Source organism: Aquarana catesbeiana, linkage group LG01 (assembly GCF_042186555.1).
Source record: "Aquarana catesbeiana isolate 2022-GZ linkage group LG01, ASM4218655v1, whole genome shotgun sequence".
Classification (NCBI taxonomy): domain Eukaryota; kingdom Metazoa; phylum Chordata; class Amphibia; order Anura; family Ranidae; genus Aquarana; species Aquarana catesbeiana.
Window position 1 is genome coordinate 794,579,785 of NC_133324.1, and position 20,838 is coordinate 794,600,622.

Below are 20,838 nucleotides of genomic sequence, written 5' to 3' on the forward strand. Positions count from 1 at the left end.
TCAGTTTATGTGCTAATGAGGTGCATACAGATAGATAGAGAAAGCAGAGTAGGGCCAGCCATACACGGAGCAAATTTCTTTCCTGCAACAAAAGAAGTTTGCTTGATTCCCCCCATCAATACAGCATAGTTGCCAACATTGTAAAAATATTTTTAGGGACACTTTTTTGGCTGTAGGCGGAGTCGCATTATAATTAGGGGGCGGGGGCATGCCTTAGTAGGCGTGGCATAGGGAAAAACAAAAATGCGGTGCGAGTAGCGCGCCGCGCCGAAAAATGGGCGTGGTTTACGTGAAATAGTGGGCGTGGCTTGAAGGGGCGTGACTCAAAGGGGGTGTGGTTAGAGTCTGAGATGACCGAGGGATGGAGGGAGAAACAAAGGGAGAGAGAAAGAGAAAGAAAGGGATGGAGGGACAGCAGGCCCAGATCCTACACCACAATAGAAATGTGTATTTCAGAAAGTTTAACAATCAGCAAATAAAGATACTCCAAACACCTGGTGTTAGCGCTTCAATCATCCCGGCACCATGGCTGTTATTGTGCCAGGAGGATTGAAGCACATTATAATTATTATTACATTGTAATATAAAATTAAATAGTTCAACTCACCATAATGCAGAACCAGTGGGAGCCCCAAGTGTGTCACTTGTCACGTCGCCTGCCACCAGGTGTCCCCAGTAGAGTCCCTCCTTACATCTCAGGTGTCCCCAGTGGAGTGCTTCCTTACATCTCAGGTCGGTCAGTATGCAGTTTTGCAGTGTAGGGGTCCCTCTATGATAGGGGGTAGGTCAGTGTGGAGTGTAGGGGTCCCTCTATGACAGAGGGTAGGTCCCACTCCACGATGACCTACCACCATCATAGACGGACCCCTACACTCCACACTGACCTACCCCCTGTCATAGAGCCTCTGACAGGGGGTAGGTCAAGAAACATCCAAACTGGTGCACTCACAGGGCTGCTGTTAGAAATTATTGGGGCCCCGTACAGCCTACCTCATAGGGTCCCCACCCCCTGAGGAGGGAAAAAGGGAGGTGGGAGGAGGAGGGACTGACAGAAGAGGGGGGTCTGACAGAGAGAGGAGGGGGGTCTGACAATACAGGAGGACTATACATCCCAGCCTTTCATGTCCCACAATACAGGAAGGACTACCAGTCCCAGCCTACCATGTCCCCAATACTACAATACAGAAGGACTACAAGTACAACTCCCAGCCTCTCATGTCTCAGCTTTGAGGAGAACTACAAGTCCCAGCCTCTCATGTCTCAGCTTCGAGGAGAACTACAAGTCCCAGCTACTTGTAGTCCTCCTGTATATAGGAACATGGAGTGCTGGGAGGAGGGGGGGGGGGGGGGGTCGAGTCTGACAGAGAGGAGGGGGGGGCAGCTGACAGAGCAGATGAGAGAGACCGACCTCAGGAGACACACATAGCACGAGTTAGGACTCCGGGAGCATGCAGGGCTGCCCACAGACACAGTCCAGCCCTGCATCCACATGTGACCAGCTCCCTCATGTCCTCCGGTCGTCCTGCACATGACCTGCTTGGCCAATCACAGGACAACCGCCGCTGCCCATTGCTGAGCCTGAACGCATCAATGTTTAGGCAGCAGTGTACAGGCACGGGATGATCATGCACCCCAGCCGGGGGCAGCGCTGCAGCTCTATTTCCATTGTAGCCTTGAACCCGTCTGGTCTTATGGAAAATGGCGGCCGGCAGAGACAATATCTCCGCCGGCCGCGGACCTCTAGCAACGGCAAAAAAAAAAAAAATCAGGAAAAAAAAAAAAAAAAAAAAAAAAAAAAAAAAAAAAAAAAAAGGGAGAACCCACTATACATTTTCAGTAGAACAATACAAATAAAGGCTTTGAGCCTACTATGTCTGACCTGCTTGTACAGACAGTCAAAAAGGTGAACTTGTTCACCTCGTTCAGAGAAATCTTGAGGTGTCTGGAGACAGAAAGACCTGGTCTGGGACCTTAACCACTTAGGGACCAGCCTTGTTTTGGAATTTAGGTGTTTACATGTTTAAAATAGTTTTTCTTGCTAGAAAATTACTTAGAAACCCCAAACATTATAAATTGTTTTTTTTTTCTAACACCCTAGAGAATAAAATGGCGGTCATTGCAATACTTTTTTTCACACCGTATTTGCGCAGCGGTCTTGCAAGCGCGCTTTTTTTGGAAAAAATTCACTTTCTTGGATAAAAAAAAAAAAAAACACACAACACACAAGACAACAGTAAAGTTAGCCCAATTTTTTTTTTTATATTGTGAAAGATAATATTACGCCGAGTAAATTGATACCCAACATGTCACGCTTAAAAATTGCGCCCACTCGTGGAATGGCGTCAAATTTTTACCCTCAAAAATCTCCATAGGCGACGTTTAAAAAATTCTACAGGTTACATGTTTTGCGTTACAAAGGAGGTCTGGGCTAGAATTATTGCTCTCGCTCGAATGATCGTGGCGATACCTCACATGTGTGGTTTTACCACCGTTTTCATATGCGAGCGCTACTCACGTTTGCGCTCGCTTCTACGCGCGAGCTCGTCGGGACAGGGCGTTTTAAAAAAACATTTTTCAAAAATTTTTCTTATTTATTTTACATGATTTTATTTATTTTTACACGGTTAAAAAAAAAAAAAAAAAAAAAGTTGTAATAGAAAAAAGCATGAAAAGGTCCTCTTAAATATGAGATCTGGGGTCAAAAAGACCTCAGATCTCATATTTACACTAAAATGCAAAAAAAAAAAAAAAAAAAAAAAAAAAAAAAAAGTCATTTAAAAAAATGACTTTGAAAAAAAAAAAAAAAAAACGTGCCTTTAAGACATATGGGCGGAAGCGACGTTCTGACGTCGCTTCTGCCCTGCAGTGTCATGGAGACGAGTGGGCGCCATCTTCCCCTCACTCGTTTCCATGCACAGCTAGGCAACAGACGCAATCGCCTCCGCTGCTGCCGACGGCTCCGGTAAGCGGCGGAGGGCACCGGAAGGGGGGCCCCTCTCCCGCCACGATTAAAAGTGATCTCGCGGTGAATCCGTCGCAGAGACCACTTTTATCTTGTAGCAGACCACCGGCCGAAAACGGAGATACCAGGGTTATGGCAGTTAGCTGTTGCCATAACAACGATATCCGTCCCCAAAAAAGGGACGTACATTGGCGTGCAGCTGTCGGCAAGTGGTTAAAAATTATCTGTATCCTAAATGGGGAAGTACTTTTAGACATAGTTTGCTTGTAGCACCCTCTAGCTAGTGTACATAGTTGTTAGAGTAGGTAAATTTGGCTTGGCTGCCAGAATCTGGGTCAGGAATCAGTGACTCAGGGAGGCTGGATGACTCATCAAGTAGCACCTCTGATAACTCCCCCTGCTCTCCGGAACTTTGGAGAAGCTTCCAGAAGTAGGTGGTGGAGTCTAGGGGGAGCTGCTTGGAGTTTTGATGAGGGCCCCAGCCAATCCCCAGCAAAGTGGGCTGGCAGGGGGTGAGGCACCTTTTAAATACTCTTGGGTCATGCCAGCAGGGGCAGTCATGTGGATGATGGAGACGGAGTGCTGAGGAGGCTATTGGTGGCTGTTGAGGGTGCCCCCTAGTCTGAAGAGGGGGGTGACCTCGAGCCTGGGGCTTGGGTGATGGAGGGATCCTCTACAACATGGAGGATATCCTTCCTGGAGGCACGGAAGCAAGTGTGAGGACAGCAGGAGCAGGCCAGCATGTCCAGGAGAAGTCAGCTGGGTGGGCTTGTGAGCGTGCAGTCTGGGGGGACTGTGGGAAGAGTTTCAGTCTGGAAGGACTAAGGAGAAGTAGCCAGGAGGGCTAATGAAATGGGCAGCTGCAGCCAGGCGGTTTGGCAGTGCCTGAGGAGGTAGTGCTGGCATCAGGAATGCTACACAACCAAAGGGGCCCAGGGTCCTTGCCTGTAAAGGGCTCTTGCTTTGATCTGGCTTCACCAGATTTACTAAAAGTGTCTTAGCTGAGTCTGTTTTGCAAGCAAGTGAAGTGCTAGAGGAAGAGAAGGAGTATATATAGCTGTGTATAGGAAGAGTTGTCCCTTAAGAGTTTTCTGAAGTCAAGAGGGCATTCCATAGTACCCTATTCCTCATCCAAGTTTTATCCCCTCAATAAAAATACAAAAACAAGCACTGGAATGTTTCCCGACTCTGGGAGCCTGTGGAAATCTGGTGTGCCTGGCTGTGTAGGGTGAGGTATGCCTTTTCACCAGCGGCTCCTACGTGGTGTGCACTACATGTACCCACTCCTGCTCAGATTGTGTAGAAATTTCTGCCTCCTTCACTTTGCCTGCAGACTTTTGGGAGAAGGCTGTGGGACCATTAACAAAGCACACCATGGTCATGCATGCACAATGGGAAACTGGCTGTGAAGCTGCAAGAAGTCACATCTGGCTTCCCTTAGTAAACATGCTGGCGCCGACCCAAAGACCAGGGAAGAACCAGCCTGGGTAAGGACAGCACTGGATCCCTGGACAGGTAAGTGTCCCTTTTTTAAAAAAGTCAATAGCTACAGTTTTTGTATCTGCTGACTTAATTTTTTTGAGTGGGGGGGGGGGGGGGGCTGAAGATACTCTTTAGTCTTAGCTGTCCATAGGACTTTTTACATGTGAGCTGACTTATGCTATAGGCTCCCTCTCTCTCTCTCTCTGCTGTAAGAGCCTGCTGCTAGGTGAAAAAACATTTTGCTGCCAAAACACTCAAAAGGTATCAGAACTGCATTGGGGCAGGAATGACTTTAGTTTAGCTAGTGGCTTGGATGCTATGAACTTGCTATACAAAGCCCTTCTACATTAAACTGTTTCCTGACTTGCTGAACAAAAGTGCAGGACAAACCTTCTTGGACTGTACCTGTCTTTGTGATGTACCACTGCCAACATCAGTTGAGCCTTTCCCCCTTATAACACACACACACACACACACACACACACACGCTTGGAAACCATCTTTAAAAAGGAGAAGTCCAGCCAAAGCTCGTTTGGCTGTACTTTTCCTATGGATCACAGGAGTGTAGTTCATTTTGCACTCCTGTGACCCGTTTTCAGCAGAGAGTGGGCTAAAGTCCGCTCTCCGCTGACGTAATTGGATTTCAGTCCGGGCACTGCATCTTCGCGACAATAAAGTCTGGATCCGCCAGGTGCCTGGACTGACACCCGGCTCAGCCTCTCAGTGAGCTGCTAAGAGCCTGACATGGCCTCTCCACCCCCTCTGCAGCCCAGCTCTTCAAGGAGCAGGGAGGGGACAGAGCAGAGAGCTGTGACTGACAGTCTGCAGCTCTCTGCTCGGGGACCTGTCAGAACCAAGTTACCGGCGGTGTTCGATCGCTCGGTTCTCAGTTCAGAGACACCAGGGGACAGATGCAGCATTGGACCGATGCATCCACCTAGGTAAGTATGAATCTCCAAAAAAAATAAAATAAAAAAAAAAACTCCTTTACTTGTCTTTTAACCACTTCAATACCAGGCACTTAGACACCTTCCCGCCCAGGCCAATTTTCACCTTTCAGCGCTGTCACAATTTGAATGACAATTGCGCGGTCATGCTACACTGTACCCAAACAAATTTTTTATCATTTTGTTCCCACAAATAGAGCTTTCTTATGGTGGTATTTGATCACCTCTGCGTTTTTTATTTTTTGCGCAACAAATAAAAAAAGACCGAAAATTTTGAAAAAAACAAGTTTTTCTTTGTTTCTGTTAAAACTTTTTGTAAATAAGTACATTTTCTCCTTCAATGATGGGCACTGATATGGCTGCATTGATGGGCACTGATGAGGTGGCACCAATGAGGTGGCACTGACAGGCGGCACTGGTATGCGGCACTGATGGGCACTTGTAGGTGGCATTGATGTGTGGCACTGATAGGTGGGCACAGACAGGTGGCACCGATGGGCAATGACAGGTGGCACTGATAAAACATTGCTGGGCAGATCTGGGCATTGCTGGGCAGACCAGTGACATAATGGTGCCAATCAGTGCCCATTTGTGGGCACTGATTGGCACAGATTGGGCACATGTGGATGGCCATGGGGTACATACCTGGCCATCCATGTTGCCCCTTCCCTGGTGGTCCTAGTGGCGATCCCTGGTGGTCCAGTGTGGTGATCTGAGGGGGGGCTGCGCTGATAAACAATCGGTGCAGACCCCCCCCTGCCAGGAGAGCTGCCAATCGGCTCTCCTCTACTCGCGTCTGTCAGACGCGAGTGAGGAAGAGCCGATCAACGGCTCTTCCCATTGACAGCATGATCAGCCGTGATTGGACACGGCTGATCACGTGGTAAAGAGCCTCCGCCGGAGGCTCTTTACCAAGATCAGTGTAGCGGTGTGTCAGGCTGACACACCGCTCCTCCGATCGCCGCGATGCGCGCCCCCGAGGGCGCGCTGCGGCATGTTATCCTGCTGGGCGTCATATGACGTCCAGTCAGGATAACAGAACCACTTCCCAGACGTCAATCCGCTATAGGGTGGGCGGGAAGTGGTTAAAGACTTTAAAATAAACAACTTCAGCCTTCCAGTTTTCCAGAAGCCAACATTCTGCAAGCTTCGGGTGTATACCATGTCCAGGGGAGTCACATCAATGTAAACCTGACCTGGGCATTTCTGTGGAGGGATGGAAGCTTATAGATAAACTCCCTCTTCACAAAATTCCTTTCAAATATGTAAGCAGGTACAGTCTACTTTCTCCACAACAGGTGTCGCTCTCCTGCAGTGGCACGGTTGCTGGAGGAGGAAGTCAAGAGGAACAGGGTTCCTCTATGGTTTCCTTGGGTCACTGGAAAAGCTATCAGCCATCTTGGATCAGGCAGAGCCTATTTAAAGAACCTTACTCCAGGGTTTGCCGGGTAGCGTAGGGAGATGCATCCTGCCTTTCGGGGACAGTACTAGCGGTAGGGAAAGGTTCCCAAGGAGGAGGGAAAGCATAGGGTTTCCTCTGGACATCTTCCCAGATGGGCACGAGGTGACCAGGCCACATTTTGCTCTCTTTACAGACACTGTCAGTCCGGCAGAGCATGGTCTTAGTCTCATTTCTGTAACCTGTGAATGTACCCAGATGGTGGATTTCCCCCCTGGGTTCTGTTGTGAACTGTTACTGCATTCTTTAATACAAGTTCTTTATTGAAACTCTCTGTGTTAACTATTGACAAAGCACTACACTGCACCCCACCTACAAATATACAGTATATTTGTGAAATTTAAAATCTTTAAAAAGCACTTTACAGCATACTTAGAGATATACAGTAGTTACCTCAGAGACTGAAGAGCATCATTCACAGCTCTAGTGAAATTAGCATCGGATGGAAAATTGTAATATTCGCGGCAATATTTGGGTCTAATGCCAAGAATTTCAACCTCACAACCTAAAATAAAAAAAATAAAAAATTTGAATGTAACCGGTTAATAAAATGAAGATACAGGAATATATTTAAAATAGGTATGCAAGATACAAAAAATCAGCAGTGGTTTGTTCATTTTCTATAAATAGTCACACTAAATGCTATATATGAATAAGGTGATATGGTTATATGGTAGCAGTGTTCATAATGAAACCCTTTGGGAAGGTCAGTTTTGGTGGAGTACACATACTGTGTAAAATGCATTAGTTGTGCATTGTATGTTTTTTTTCTGTTAAAAGTATCTGTCCTATATTTTGAAGTATGTCAACCTCTGAATGTTCTATTGTATAACTATTCACATGTGGCAATAAAAATCGTTTAAAAAAAAAAAAAAAAAAATTCAGCAGTGGTCCAGCTTGCCTTCAGTCGAGGCAGCGCTTCATCCCGACTTACCAAGTCTGGATCCGCCAGATGCCTTAATTGATGGCAGTCTCAGCGAGCCGCTGAGACGGCTGCTCCCCGACCCTCCACAGCTCATTGCTCCAATGAGCGTGGAGGATCAGAACTGGAGAGATGCTGACTGACAGGCAGCATTTCTCCGCTCGGGGAGGAGTGAGAACTGATCCACCGGCGGTGTTCGGTGGCTCGGTTCTCAGTGCAGAGATGGCAGGGGACAGCTGCAGCATCGGTCCAATGCTGCATCCACCTAGGTAAGCATGAATCTTAAAAAAAAAAATATATATATATATATATATATATATATATATATATATATATATATATATATATATATATATATATATATCTTTTAAGATTTGGGGTTTATACTTGTCCTTTTGTGTATGTGGGGTGGGGAATTAGGTACTTTGGCAGTAAAATGTACGATATATGTTGAAGACCCAGTAAGAACTCTGAAGTCGATTAAGTTACTGCAATTTCTCAAAAAAGGCAAATTTCCAGCATCCTTTTGTTTTTATTATAAGCTTATAGTGCCTTGAAAAAGTATTCATATCCATTGAAATTTCCCACATTTTGTCATATTACAACCAAAAATGTAAATGTATTTTATTGGGGTTTTATGTGATAGACCAACACAAAGTGACACATAATTGTGAAGTGGAAGAAAAATGATAAAAGGTTTTTCAAAATTCTTTACAAATAAATATATGTGAAAAATGTGGCGTGCATTTCTATTCGGAGAACCTAAGCGAACAAACAGCATCATGAAGGCCAAGGAACACACCAGACAGGTCAGGGATAAAGTTGTGGAGAACTTTTGGGTTAGGTTATAAATAAATATCCCAAGCTTTGAACATCTCATGGAGCACTGTTCAATCCATCACCTGAAAATGGAAAGAGTATGGCACAACTGCAAATCTACCAAGACATGGCCATCCACCTAAACTGACAGGCCGAGCAAGGAGAGCATTAATCAAAGACTGTTACAAAGGACGTACCCACCAAAGGAATACAAGGGACTTTTAAGGCAACTAATCAACAATTGATACAAAAAATAGAAATGTATTATTAAAAAAAAGTATACATGCATACAACACCAAAAGAGATTTTACATATATAGCATGAACAAATACATATAGCAGGCATACATCTAAAAAAGCAGATCCTTCAATACTGTTCCAAACATGTTTCTGGACCTCTGTAGAGTCCTTTCTTCAGGGGTATGTCGTATGAGGTAACACTGCTGCATTGGTATTCTATAATGAAACAAGATTGCATATAAAATTCACATTCACAATGGACAGGGATGAGCATCGTTGAGGCCAAGTAAGAAACATACATACCAGTCACTGGAAAAAACCAGTAAAACAAAAAGAAAGATGAAAACTGCCAAATATGCAATCAAGCGTGGAGACACATACGGCTGGTATACGGGGATTATAGATGTACTGGTGTGTAAATCCTCCAAACAAGGATGGGATGAGCGTAGATGACAACCGATGGGAGGAAAAAACCTCCCACTAGTACCGCCGACATAGAGACCCAAAAGGTGTTGCTATGCGATGGTGGTGACCCCTGGAGGGGAGCAGGGACCTTAAAACAAAATAAATATAATATATATATAAAAATAAAATTACTTTTTGGAGTGCCTGCCGGCATAAGACAACCTAGTGCATAGGTGTTACAACAAAGCAGTTAAAACTTACATGTTGTAATAGCCAGCATAAAAGGAGGGAGAAGTTTAAAGCGGGGGTCCACCTATCTTTTTTTTTTTTTTTTTTTTTTTTAGTTCATTCACAAACTTTTCTTCTCAGCATTACATACTCACATATTGTGTGTAATATGTCCGCCTGTGTCAGATTTCTTCAGAAAGAATAACTTCTATTATTCACTGCAGGCGGTTTCCATCTTCATTGTGGGCATTTGAAGCCCACAAGCATTTATTTCCTGGATGTGGTGAATGCTGTGCTCCCAGCATTCACTGCTCGTTCCGGCACATGCTCAGTGGCATCCTGGGAAGCCTGAGACTAGCTCCCAGGAGTCTGGGAGAGGCTAGAAACACGCCTACTCCCACGGGAGGAGAACCAGGAAGTGCAAAGAAGAATAGAAAAATAAAAAGGGAATTACGGTGATTTAAATTTTTTTAAACGGCATGTCAGCATCTAGGCAAGGAAGAGAATACATACAGATATTGTTCAAAATTTGGGTGGAACCCCGCTTTAACAAAGGTCTTACAATTAGTCATTAATATAAAACATTATTATGGATATCATATGGTAATAAAAAAAGATAGTAACCGTTCCTACATTGAGTAAGCAACAGGTCAAAAAGGTAACAAATGATTATATCCAAAGCGCAGCAATGCATCGCATGACAATAGTAAGTATCAATATAAATGTAGTAATATAAATGTAGACCAACCTTGAAGGGCACAGGTAGCCAGACAATGCTGAATGCAAAAAGACGCTGTTACTGAAAAGCTAGGATAGCAACTGATGGAGGGGAAGATCGCTCCCTCCTCATATAGCTGCAAGACATCGCCCACACATGCGCAGTAAGCAGCGCATGTGATGTGGGACATCGTCACACACACATAGGAACTAGCCAATAAGGGATGAATAAGGGCAGGTGTGGGCGGAAACAGCAACCATCACACAAGGGAAAACGAGGCAGACGTTCGGCGACACAGCCAGGAAAGGAAAGCGGCACCAGTCACAGGCCTGGCTCCAATCAGAGTCACAGCACGCAGAGACTCCTCCCACACACCGAAGCAGGCCTCCCACAATCCACAAGGAGGGAAGGGGCCGTGCACGGGGCAGCGGAGGAGCCGTGAACCGAAGTCATCAATGCACAAAGGGATAAGGCAACCAACATCAGCAGTGTGCTTAAAAACACACACATACATACAACCGCGCCAATGAAAAAAAATATAAATAAATATATATATATATATATATATATATATATATATATATATATATATATATATATATATATATATATATATATATATATATATATATATATATTTTTAGATAGTCCTCCACATAGATGCACAGATAGCATAGATTGTAGCAAAAAAAAAAAGGAGACATTTGCAAGAACGCGGATGAAAAAAAAAAAAAAAAAAGAGAAAAAAAAGAGTGACTGGTAGTTGCATCACCCAGCATCAAGGGATTATAAGACCACCGCAAAGGACATGAAAAGGAATAAATCTAAGATCTCTAGATTTCTTCCTTTCATGTGCTTTGCGGTGGTCTTATAATCCCTTGATGCTGGGTGATGCAACTACCAGTCACTTATTTTCTAATTTTTCAGTCGCATTCTTACGAATGTCTCCTTTTTAATTTTTTTGCTACAATCTACGTTTCCACCCACACCTGCCCTTATTCATCCCATATTGGCTAGTTCCTATGTGTGTGCGACGACGTCCCACATCACATGCGCCGCATACTATGCATGTGTGGGCGCTGTCTTGCAGCTATAGGAGGAGGGAGCGATCTTCCCCTCATCAGCTGCTATCCTAGCTTTTCAGCAACAGCGTCTTTTTGCATTCAGCAAATGTGTCTTACTCGGCCTCAACGATGCTCATCCCTGTCCATTGTGAATGTGAATTTTATATGCAATCTTGTTTCATTATAGAATACCAATACAGCAGTGTTACCTCATACAACATACCCCTGAAGAAAGGACTCAAACAAACATGTTTGGAACAGTATTGAAGGATCTGCTTTTTTAGATTTATGCCTGCTATATTATTCGTTCAGGCTATATATGTAAAATCTATTTGTGTTGTATGCACCTATACTTTTTTATAATAAATTTCTATTTTTTGTATCAATTGTCGATTAGTTGCCTTAAAAGACCTTAGTATTCCTTTGGGGGGCAGTTCCTTTCTAACATTGTTCCAATTGGGATGTTGGTAGAATATGGGTCTTCTTGGGTGGATTATTATTAATTACATTAATCAGAGAAGCAGCCAAGTGGCCCATGGTAACTATGGAGGAGCTGCTGAGATCCACAGCTCAGGTGGGAGAATCTGTCCACAGGTCAACTATTAGTCCTGCACTCCACAAATATGGCCTTTATGGAAGAGCGGCAAAAAGAAAGCCATAAGAAATCCGGTTCGCAGTTTGCGAGAAGCCTTGTGGGGGACACAGCAAACATGTGGAAGAAGGTAGGCGTTACGTGCTGAACTGCACTCTCTATGTCTATTTACTTAAAGTGCAAACAGTGCAATTGAGTGTATAACCACTAGGACTCTGCAGTGTTTAAATCAACATATAAACCAACAATAAATGGATTAAATAAATCATTGACTCAAGTGTTTAGAGGAATAACATTGTAAGCTTTTAAATAACTGCAATAAATGTGAATTGTTGGCTCAAATGTGAACCACAATACATGAGTGTCCAACAATTGTGAATACATTTATGGTATAAGTCCAAAGAAAATCATCTTACATATTCCAGTGAAGCAGTGATTTCATAAATCCAATGCAAGGGTAACTGTAGAGTTCCTCCACCAACACCAATCACTCAGCCTACTCACCAGATGAATATGATCCCCATTAGAGATCATATACAGCGTTGGAATGGAATGTTCTAATGATCCATCTCAGCAAACCTGATGGTGCCTACAAACGGTTGTTTTAGGGAAATATCAAACGAACCCCAGGCATCAGGATCCAAAATAAAAACAAGGAACAAGCTTCCATGATAAAGTATATCAACAAAGTTTATTTTAACTTAGCGCTAAAACAATCCACAAGGATAAAAATGTGTAAACGAACAGATGGGTGCGAGGACGCTGTTTGTGCTCCACCTGTGTTCCCCTGTGGGAACCCAATGCGTTTCGTCAGCACGTCTGACATCAGGGGTCACATGACCGGATAAATCACCTACATGGTTATATACTGCTGCCCAATGAAGGATATCCAATCCAATCCTTCCAATTACAGTTTTGCTCATAAGTTTACATACCCCGGCAAAATGTATAATTTATTGACCATTTTTCAGAGAATATGAATGATGACACAAAAACTTTTCTTTTACTCATGGTTAGGGTTTGGCTGAAGCCATTTATTATCAAATCAACTGTGTTTACTCTTTTTAAAATCATAATGACAACATAAACTACCCAAATAACCCTGATCAAAAGTTTACATACCCTGGCGATTTTGGCCTGATAACATGCACACAAGTTGACACATGGATTTGAATGGCTATTAAAAAGGTAACCATCCTCACCTGTGATCTGTTTGCTTGTAGTGTGTGTGTGTGTGTGTGTGTGTGTGTGTGTGTGTGTGTGTGTGTGTGTGTGTGTATGTGTATGTATATATATATGTGGAGGCTTTTTGCCAAGAGAAATGGGCAGCTTTACCATCCACAAATACCACAAAAGACTTCAAGCTGTCATTGATGTTAAAGGGGGCAATACATGGTATTAAGAATTTGTGAACTTTTTTAAAATCATAATGACATCAGAAACTACCTTGATCAAAAGTTCACAAACCCCAGTTCTTAATACCATGTATTGCCCCCTTTAACATCAATGACAGCTTGAAGTCTTTTGTGGTATTTGTGGATGATAAAGCTGCCCATTTCTCTTGGCAAAAAGCCTCCAGTTCCTGTAAATTCTTGGGCTGTCTTGCATGAACTGCACATTTGAGATCTCCCCAGAGTGGCTCAATGATATTGAGGTCATGAGACCGAGATGGCCACTCCAGAACCTTCACTATTTTTGCTGTAGCCAATGACAGGTCGACTTGGCCTTGTGTTTTGGATCATTGCCATGTTGGAATGTCCAAGTAAGTCCCATGTGCAGCTTCCTAGCTGATGAATGCAAATGTTCCTCCAGTATTTTTTGATGACATACTGCATTTATCTTGACAACATTTCCTGTGCCTTTGTAGCTTACACATCCCCAAAACATCAGCGATCCACCAAAGTGTTTCACAGTAGGAATGGTGTACCTTTCATCATAGGCTTTGTTGACTGCTCTCCAAAGGAAGCGTTTATGGTTGTGGCCAAAAAGCTCAATTTTGGTCTCATCAATCCAAATGACTTTGTGCCAGAAGGTTTGAGGCTTGTCTCTGTGCTGTTTGGCGTCTTATAAGGGGGATACTTTGTGTCATTTGTGTAGTAATGGCTTTCTTCTGGCGACTCGACCATGCAGCCCATCTTTCTTCAAGTGCCACCTTATTGTGCATCTTGAAACAGCCACACCACATGTTTTCAGAGAGTCATGTATTTTACCTGAAGTTATTTGTGGGTTTTTCTTTGCATCCCGAACAATTTTCCTGGCAGTTGTGGCTGAAATTTTAGTTGGTCTAGCTGACCATGGTTTGGTTTCAACAGAACCCCTCATTTTCCACTTCTTGATTAGAGTTTAAACACTTCTGATTCTTCTGGCATTCTCAATTCCTTGGATATCTTTTTATATGCCTTTCCTGTTTTATACAGTTCAACTACCTTTTCCCACAGATCCTTTCGCAATTCTTTTGCTTTCCCCATGACTCAGAATCCAGAAAAGTCAGTGCAGCACTGGATGAAAGATGCAAGGGTCTATCAGGAGTCCAGAAACGTATTGACCTTTTATACACACACACACACACACACACACACACACACACACACACTAATTACAAGCAAACAGATCACAGGTGAGGATGGTTACCTTTAATAGCCATTCAATTCCATTTGTGTCAACTTGTGTGCATGTTATCAGGCCAAAATCACCAGGGTATGTAAACTTTTGATCAGGGTTATTTGGGTAGTTTCTGTTGTCATTATGATTTAAAAAGAGTAAACACAGTTGATTGATAATAAATGGCTTCAGCCAAACACTAACCACAAGTGAAAGAAATGTTTGTGTTATCATTCATATTCTCTGAAAAATGGCCAAGAAATCATAAATTCTACCAGGATATGTATACTTATGAGCACAACTATCTTAAAATTAGCTTATCATAAGCAATGAACTAACAAACCTAAACATTAAATATTTTGTGTCAAAATGAAATTAGTAAACTACAATTAGTAAATTTGCATAAATGTTAAAAATTAGAAATTCAACTTCATATACAACACCTAGTGGTGGCAAGGAGTGAATGGCCAATACCCAAGTTAATCGCCAACCATGGTACTAAATCCATGTGAGTATCGCCATCATGTGGTGACCAACAGTATCACTTTGCCTCAACATGCCATAGATCCCATATGGCTGGGTTTATTAGAATGAATATGGAACACCTTTTACAATAATAATAACAATAATAGGACTAAAGAAATAACTAATAATTTAACAAAAAAAAAAAAGTTTAAATCTATATCAACATTGATACCCACAGGGTTGAGAGTATTTAATCTAAAAATCCATTCAGTTTAGTTTTTTAAATCTTTTGGGTCATGTTCCCCCCACTCTAGTGGGGCTCCACCCTGTCAATACCGAAAAAAGTGGCTAGACTCAGGTCTTGGTTGTGGTACATTCTGAAATGGTTAGAAAGGCTGTTTAGGGAACCCCTTTTTGATGTTATTAAGGTGTTCATGTATTCTTGTACTCAAATGTCTCATAGTGCGCCCAATATATTGTAACCCATAAGGGCAATCCACTAGATTTGTGACATGTGGGAGAAGGTGCTCTGGTCAGATGAGACCAAAATTGAACTTCTTGATCTAAAAGCAAAATGTTATGTGTGGCAGAAAACTAACACTGCACATCACCCTGAACACACCATCGCCATCGTGAAACATGGTGCTGGCAGCATCATGTTGTGGGGATGTTTTTCTTCAGCAAGGACAGGCAAGCTGTTCAGAGTGGATGGGAAGATTGATGGAGCCAAATACAGGGAAATCTTAGAAGAAAACCTGTTAGAGTCTGCAAAAGACTTGAGACTAGAGTGGAGGTTCACCTTCCAGCAGGACAATGACCCTAAACATACAGCCAGAGCTACAATGAAACGGTTTAGATCAAAGCATATTCATGTGTTAGGATGGCACAGTCAAAGTCCAGACCTAAATCTAATTGAGAATCTGTGACAAGACTTGAAAATTGCTGTTCACAGACACTCTCCATCCAATCTGACAGAGCTTGAGCTATTTTGCAAAGAACAATGGGCAAAAATTTCACTCTCTAGATGGGCAAAGCTGGTAGAGACATCTCAAAAAAGACTTACAGCGAAAGGTGCTTCTACAAAGTATTGACTCAGGGCGAATGAAAGTGGTTGTAAACCCTCCTGCGTCACTTTTACCTATAGGTAAGCCAAGAATAAGGCTTACCTATAGGTAGTGGAAATATCTCGTAAACCTGCGCTGTTTAGGAGATATTTACCTTGTAGTGTGCCGATGATGTCATTGGCGCATGCCCTGTGAAGAATCTGAGATCCGTGCCATTTCTTCACTCATATGTTCACCTATTTATTTGTAAAAACCATTTATCATTTTCCTTCCATTTCACAATTATGTGCCACTTTGTGTTGGTCTATCACATAAAATCCCAATAAAATAAAATTTAAAAAAGTTTTTGGTTGTAAGATGACAAAATGTGGAAAATTTCTAGGAGTATTAATACTTTTTCAAGGTACTGTATCTGCACAATAGATGTTAAAGCTACTCAGTCACCAACTTTGCCACCAGCTGTCATCAAAAACAAAGAAAAAGCAAGCATTTAAATCCTTATTTGGAACATTTTCCTTCTCTTCCCTTTCTCTTAATTCACTGTCTGCGTTAGCCCAGCCTCTCTGCCTGACGTCCCCCCCCCCCCCCCAATAACCTTTTATGTATTAGCTGGGGGGGGGGGGGGGGGAGCAAAGGGGAATACTATAAAGTGAGGGACTTCATAATGCCTGCCGATACCACACCTTAGATGACTGCGCCCAGCAGCAGCCTTATGCCCCGTACACACGGTCGGATTTTCCAATGGAAAATGTCCGATCGGAGCGTGTTGTCGGAAATTCCGACCGTGTGTGGGCTCCATCGGACATTTTCCATCGGATTTTCCGACACACAAAGTTGGAGAGCAGGAGATAAAATTTTCCGACAACAAAATCCGTTGTCGGAAATTCCGATCGTGTGTACACAAATCCGACAGACAAAGTGCCACGCATGCTCAGAATAAATAAAGAGATGAAAGCTATTGGCCACTGCCCCGTTTATAGTCCCGACGTACATGTTTTACGTCACCGCGTTTAGAACGATCGGATTTTCTGACAACTTTGTGTGACCGTGTGTATGCAAGACAAGTTTGAGCCAACATCCGTCGGAAAAAATCCTAGGATTTTGTTGTCGGAATGTCCGAATAAAGTCCGACCGTGTGTATGGGACATTAGGGTTTTTGATGTTTATGGGAGGATTGGAAAATGGCAGTTGCTTTGTGGTGATATCATGGTAAGTACTTCTGACTTTTCTCCATTTTTCTTAATCTCCATACTTGTTCCAGTTTAGGAGAGTTGGAAAGTACAGAATCTAGTGGGTTATAGAACAGGAATTCAAGTAGCAGCTTCAGCAGGAGGTCACCAACCACAGCCCTTGTATTGCCCTCAATGACAGTTTTACCCAAAATGTTGAGACATACAGGACTTGTAAACAACATTACTGATTGCAGGGTTTCCCATTACTTAAAGTATGCTAGATAGTATGGCCACTGTGAATTAGTGGCAGTTTGCTCACTGTGGTGGTTACACTAATTCTACCTGGACCAACCTAATTTATTGCAGCAGGATCCTGTAAATGCTAGTTATGCCCGCTACAGATAATGTAGTAGTATACCCATTTATAGAACAGAAACTTTTTAAAGTTGAATGTATGGGCAGAGTTTGAGCCATATTTAGCATATTCTTTATCCCCTGTCACCAGGGAAAGGAGTAGAAGATTTGCCAATAAACCCATTACATGCTCTAACCCGTAAAACCCCCAATTACAACTTAAAAAATTAAATTATTTAGCTGGGAGATGGAATTACCTCAAGTCAAGTAAAAGCCAATTTGCAACAACAGTTAACTTGATAAAATCTTAAATCTGATCCTTGTAATATACAGTATAGAATTGTTAGCTTTGAGCTACTTTACCTGGCCAGTAGTACATATACACATTTCTTTTCGCCTTTTCCATAGTAACCCAAAATGGCTCTGATCCATCCCACCAAATTGGCAGCAGGCTGTCTTTATTAGTACCAATATCAAATGAAAGATTTGTCTTCTGATCCCACATGTAGTTTCCAGTCATATGATGGACTTCACAGTGCCGACCTGAAGATAAGCAAAATATCTCAACACCCCAAAGTACACAGTTAATTTGAATAGTCTTTTTAGAACTGCAGAAATCCATTTTTATTTTTTAGAAGATATTTTTTGTATTGTAAACTGTATTATATAAAATGTTTATATAATTAAAAGGTAAATAATTCAATATGTAGACTCTGCTTCCTGTATAGAAGTACTGACTTGGGGGCTATAGTGGAGCATTGGAGGGAGTAATAGATACACCAAAGCATATACACACAAAAATATTACAAAACATGGGCAGCAAATGACAAGTCATGATACGCTGGCAAGGAACAGTCAATAATTACAATACACAGGGATTTGTATTTATGATATCTGGTCCTATGGGGGCAAAGAGAGAGCAGAGTCGTACCACTCATATGCTGCCTTGCAACTTGCCAGGAAAGAAAATGATGGTAAGTATTTGACAACAATTTTCTGGTTATCACCCAATATTGTATTAATAAATTACTTATTATGATCCACGAGGCCTATCTTTACTGTTTTCTTATAAGGCAGATTATAAGACAGCCTACATTAATATTGAAATAAGTTCAAATGAAAAAAAAAAAAAAAAAAAACTCAAGTATTGACACGTGCATTTATCATAGGGTTACACTGCAGCTACACTGCCATGGTCCCTAAATATTTAAATGGAACGCAGTTTATATGAACCTCTGGTGTAGGTCACTGCAATTACAATACATTCCTGCTACCTGCCAGTCTTCTAAAAGTTCATTTTTATTTCATAGAATCAGAATGGAAAATTCAATTTTCTGTTAACAATTTTTACTTCTCTATCTCTAAATAAATATAAACTGTAAAACCTAGTGCAAAGTTAAAGTAGCAATAAACAGGAGATCTCATATTTTGGAAAAGTTGTTGAGGATATAAGGATGTGTACAACCCAACATGTGCATACATTCACAGTAGGGAAGCTTGTGGAAGGCTCAAGAAACAGTAGATTCAATTCAACAGCTGAAGAATGCAGCCTGTTCTGGTTCCACCTTTCTCCTCTACAAATTTTGTCAAACTTCTACATTTAGATGTAGTGCAACCCCTGCAGGAACCGCTAGAAAATTGCCCAGGTTTTTTTCCCAATAGACTGCCCCACAGCCAGGCACACATTCACAGTCAGTCTTTGTCTCAACAACAAGTCCAGGGTTGTTCTTTTGGTTGTTTTTATTTTTGGAGTAACTAAGATAGGGTTGAGGGAATTGAGTGGGATCCTCCAAAAATGAGAACCATGTACTGGTTGAGGACAGCAAACTCTGAAAAGCAGAAGCAGAGGTCCTTGCAATAGCAAACTATGGACTTGCCTTGTAGTAGATATAGTGAAAAGCAGGCTTCTTTCTTTAAAACACCAAGAGCAGAATCCCTTCACAAAGAACTAGATAGACTAAACTCTTCAGCCAATGTTCACTTCAGCCAAACATCCGCAGCTGACTCTGACACAAGAGGGGTGGCAGCAGTCAAAGTCTAAGATCTCTCATAGCTCCCTTGAAGACTCAGCATAGGTAGTCTTCAAGGGATCCCACATTCATAGAAAAAAATCAATCAGTTACATCAGCATCAGGTGCTTGATAGCTGCTGATCCAAGATTGATTCATTTTTATGAATGTGAGACTATCAACGGAGTCTGTGGACAGGTGCACGCTATGATCCGTTACAAACCCTCCAGCAGCACTGAATGTGCATTCAGAAGGAATGCTGGATGCAAGACAGGCCAGTAGCTCAATTGCATATTGAGCAAGTTCTGGCCAGTGGTCCATCCTCAAGCCCTAGTAACCTAGTGGATGGTCTGTTGGAAAGGTTTCAAAGTCTGCTCTTGCCCCTAAATATTCCTGCACCATGTAATTCAAACGATGGTTGCTTGAACCGATCAGACCTTGGCGCTGGAGGACTGAAAAATTGTATAAAGGCATCGGTCAGCCAGCTACCTTCTCCACAGCTCTTCCTCTGACTGAACGAAGCCTCACAACAGGTTGTCCAGCACCAGGAAATTGTAACCTCCCAGGGTCTGGAATGGCATTGCACAAACCTTTCTTCAAGGCCTCCTGAAAATGTTTCATCCTCTGCTCCCTCTGCGAAGGCAGGATGAGTTCTGCAACCTTACCCTTGTAATGAAGATAAAGAAGGGTTGCCAGCCAGTAATGATCCCTCTCCTTGATACCACAAATCCTAGGGTCCTTTTGCAGGCTTTGCAGAATCAGGGAGGTCATGCAGCATAAGTTTGCGGAGACATTCGATTCTGAGTCCTCTGGGTCACTAAGGATCACATGATCCCCAACAACCTCCTCCCGGCCACATACAACTCCTTGGGTTTCTGGGGACTGAAAACCATCCCTTGAAGACTGCTGTTGAGTGTTATCCTCCACGTCCATGCTGACACAATCCTCCTCCTCTTCTTCCTGTGTGTTTGGTGGGCCCACAGGAATACTATCTGGATAAAGGGGGCCTTGAGAGGTAAGGAAGTCCTCCTCTTCCTCCCGCTGTTCTGCCTCAAGTGTCCTGTCCATTATTCCACGAAGCATGTGCTCCAACAGGAATAGAAAAGGTATCACTGATGCATGCATTGTTGCTGCTCACCATCCTCGTGGCCTCCTCAAATGATGACAGGACAGTGCATGCATCCTTGATCAGTAGCCACTGGCATGGCGAAAAGAAGCCAAACTCCCCTGACCCTGTACTCACACAGGTACTCATTGATGGCCCTCTGCTGCGTGTGTAGCCGCTGCAGCATTGCCAATGTTGAGTTCCACCTGGTGCGCATGTCACAAATGAGGC

At 42.8% G+C, this 20,838-nt stretch overlaps 1 protein-coding gene across 1 annotated transcript in view; it reads right to left on the reverse strand.

The window, feature by feature from the left end:
* ENPP6 (ectonucleotide pyrophosphatase/phosphodiesterase 6) overlaps positions 1–20,838 on the reverse strand; it is a 75,181-nt gene that overhangs the window by 48,336 nt on the left and 6,007 nt on the right. The window contains exons 2-3 of the mRNA XM_073607064.1: positions 17,857–18,036; positions 7,244–7,355 (exon numbers count right to left, since the gene is read on the reverse strand). Coding sequence (XP_073463165.1) covers positions 7,244–7,355; positions 17,857–18,036 — 292 coding nt within the window. The remainder of the gene's footprint in view (positions 1–7,243; positions 7,356–17,856; positions 18,037–20,838) is intronic.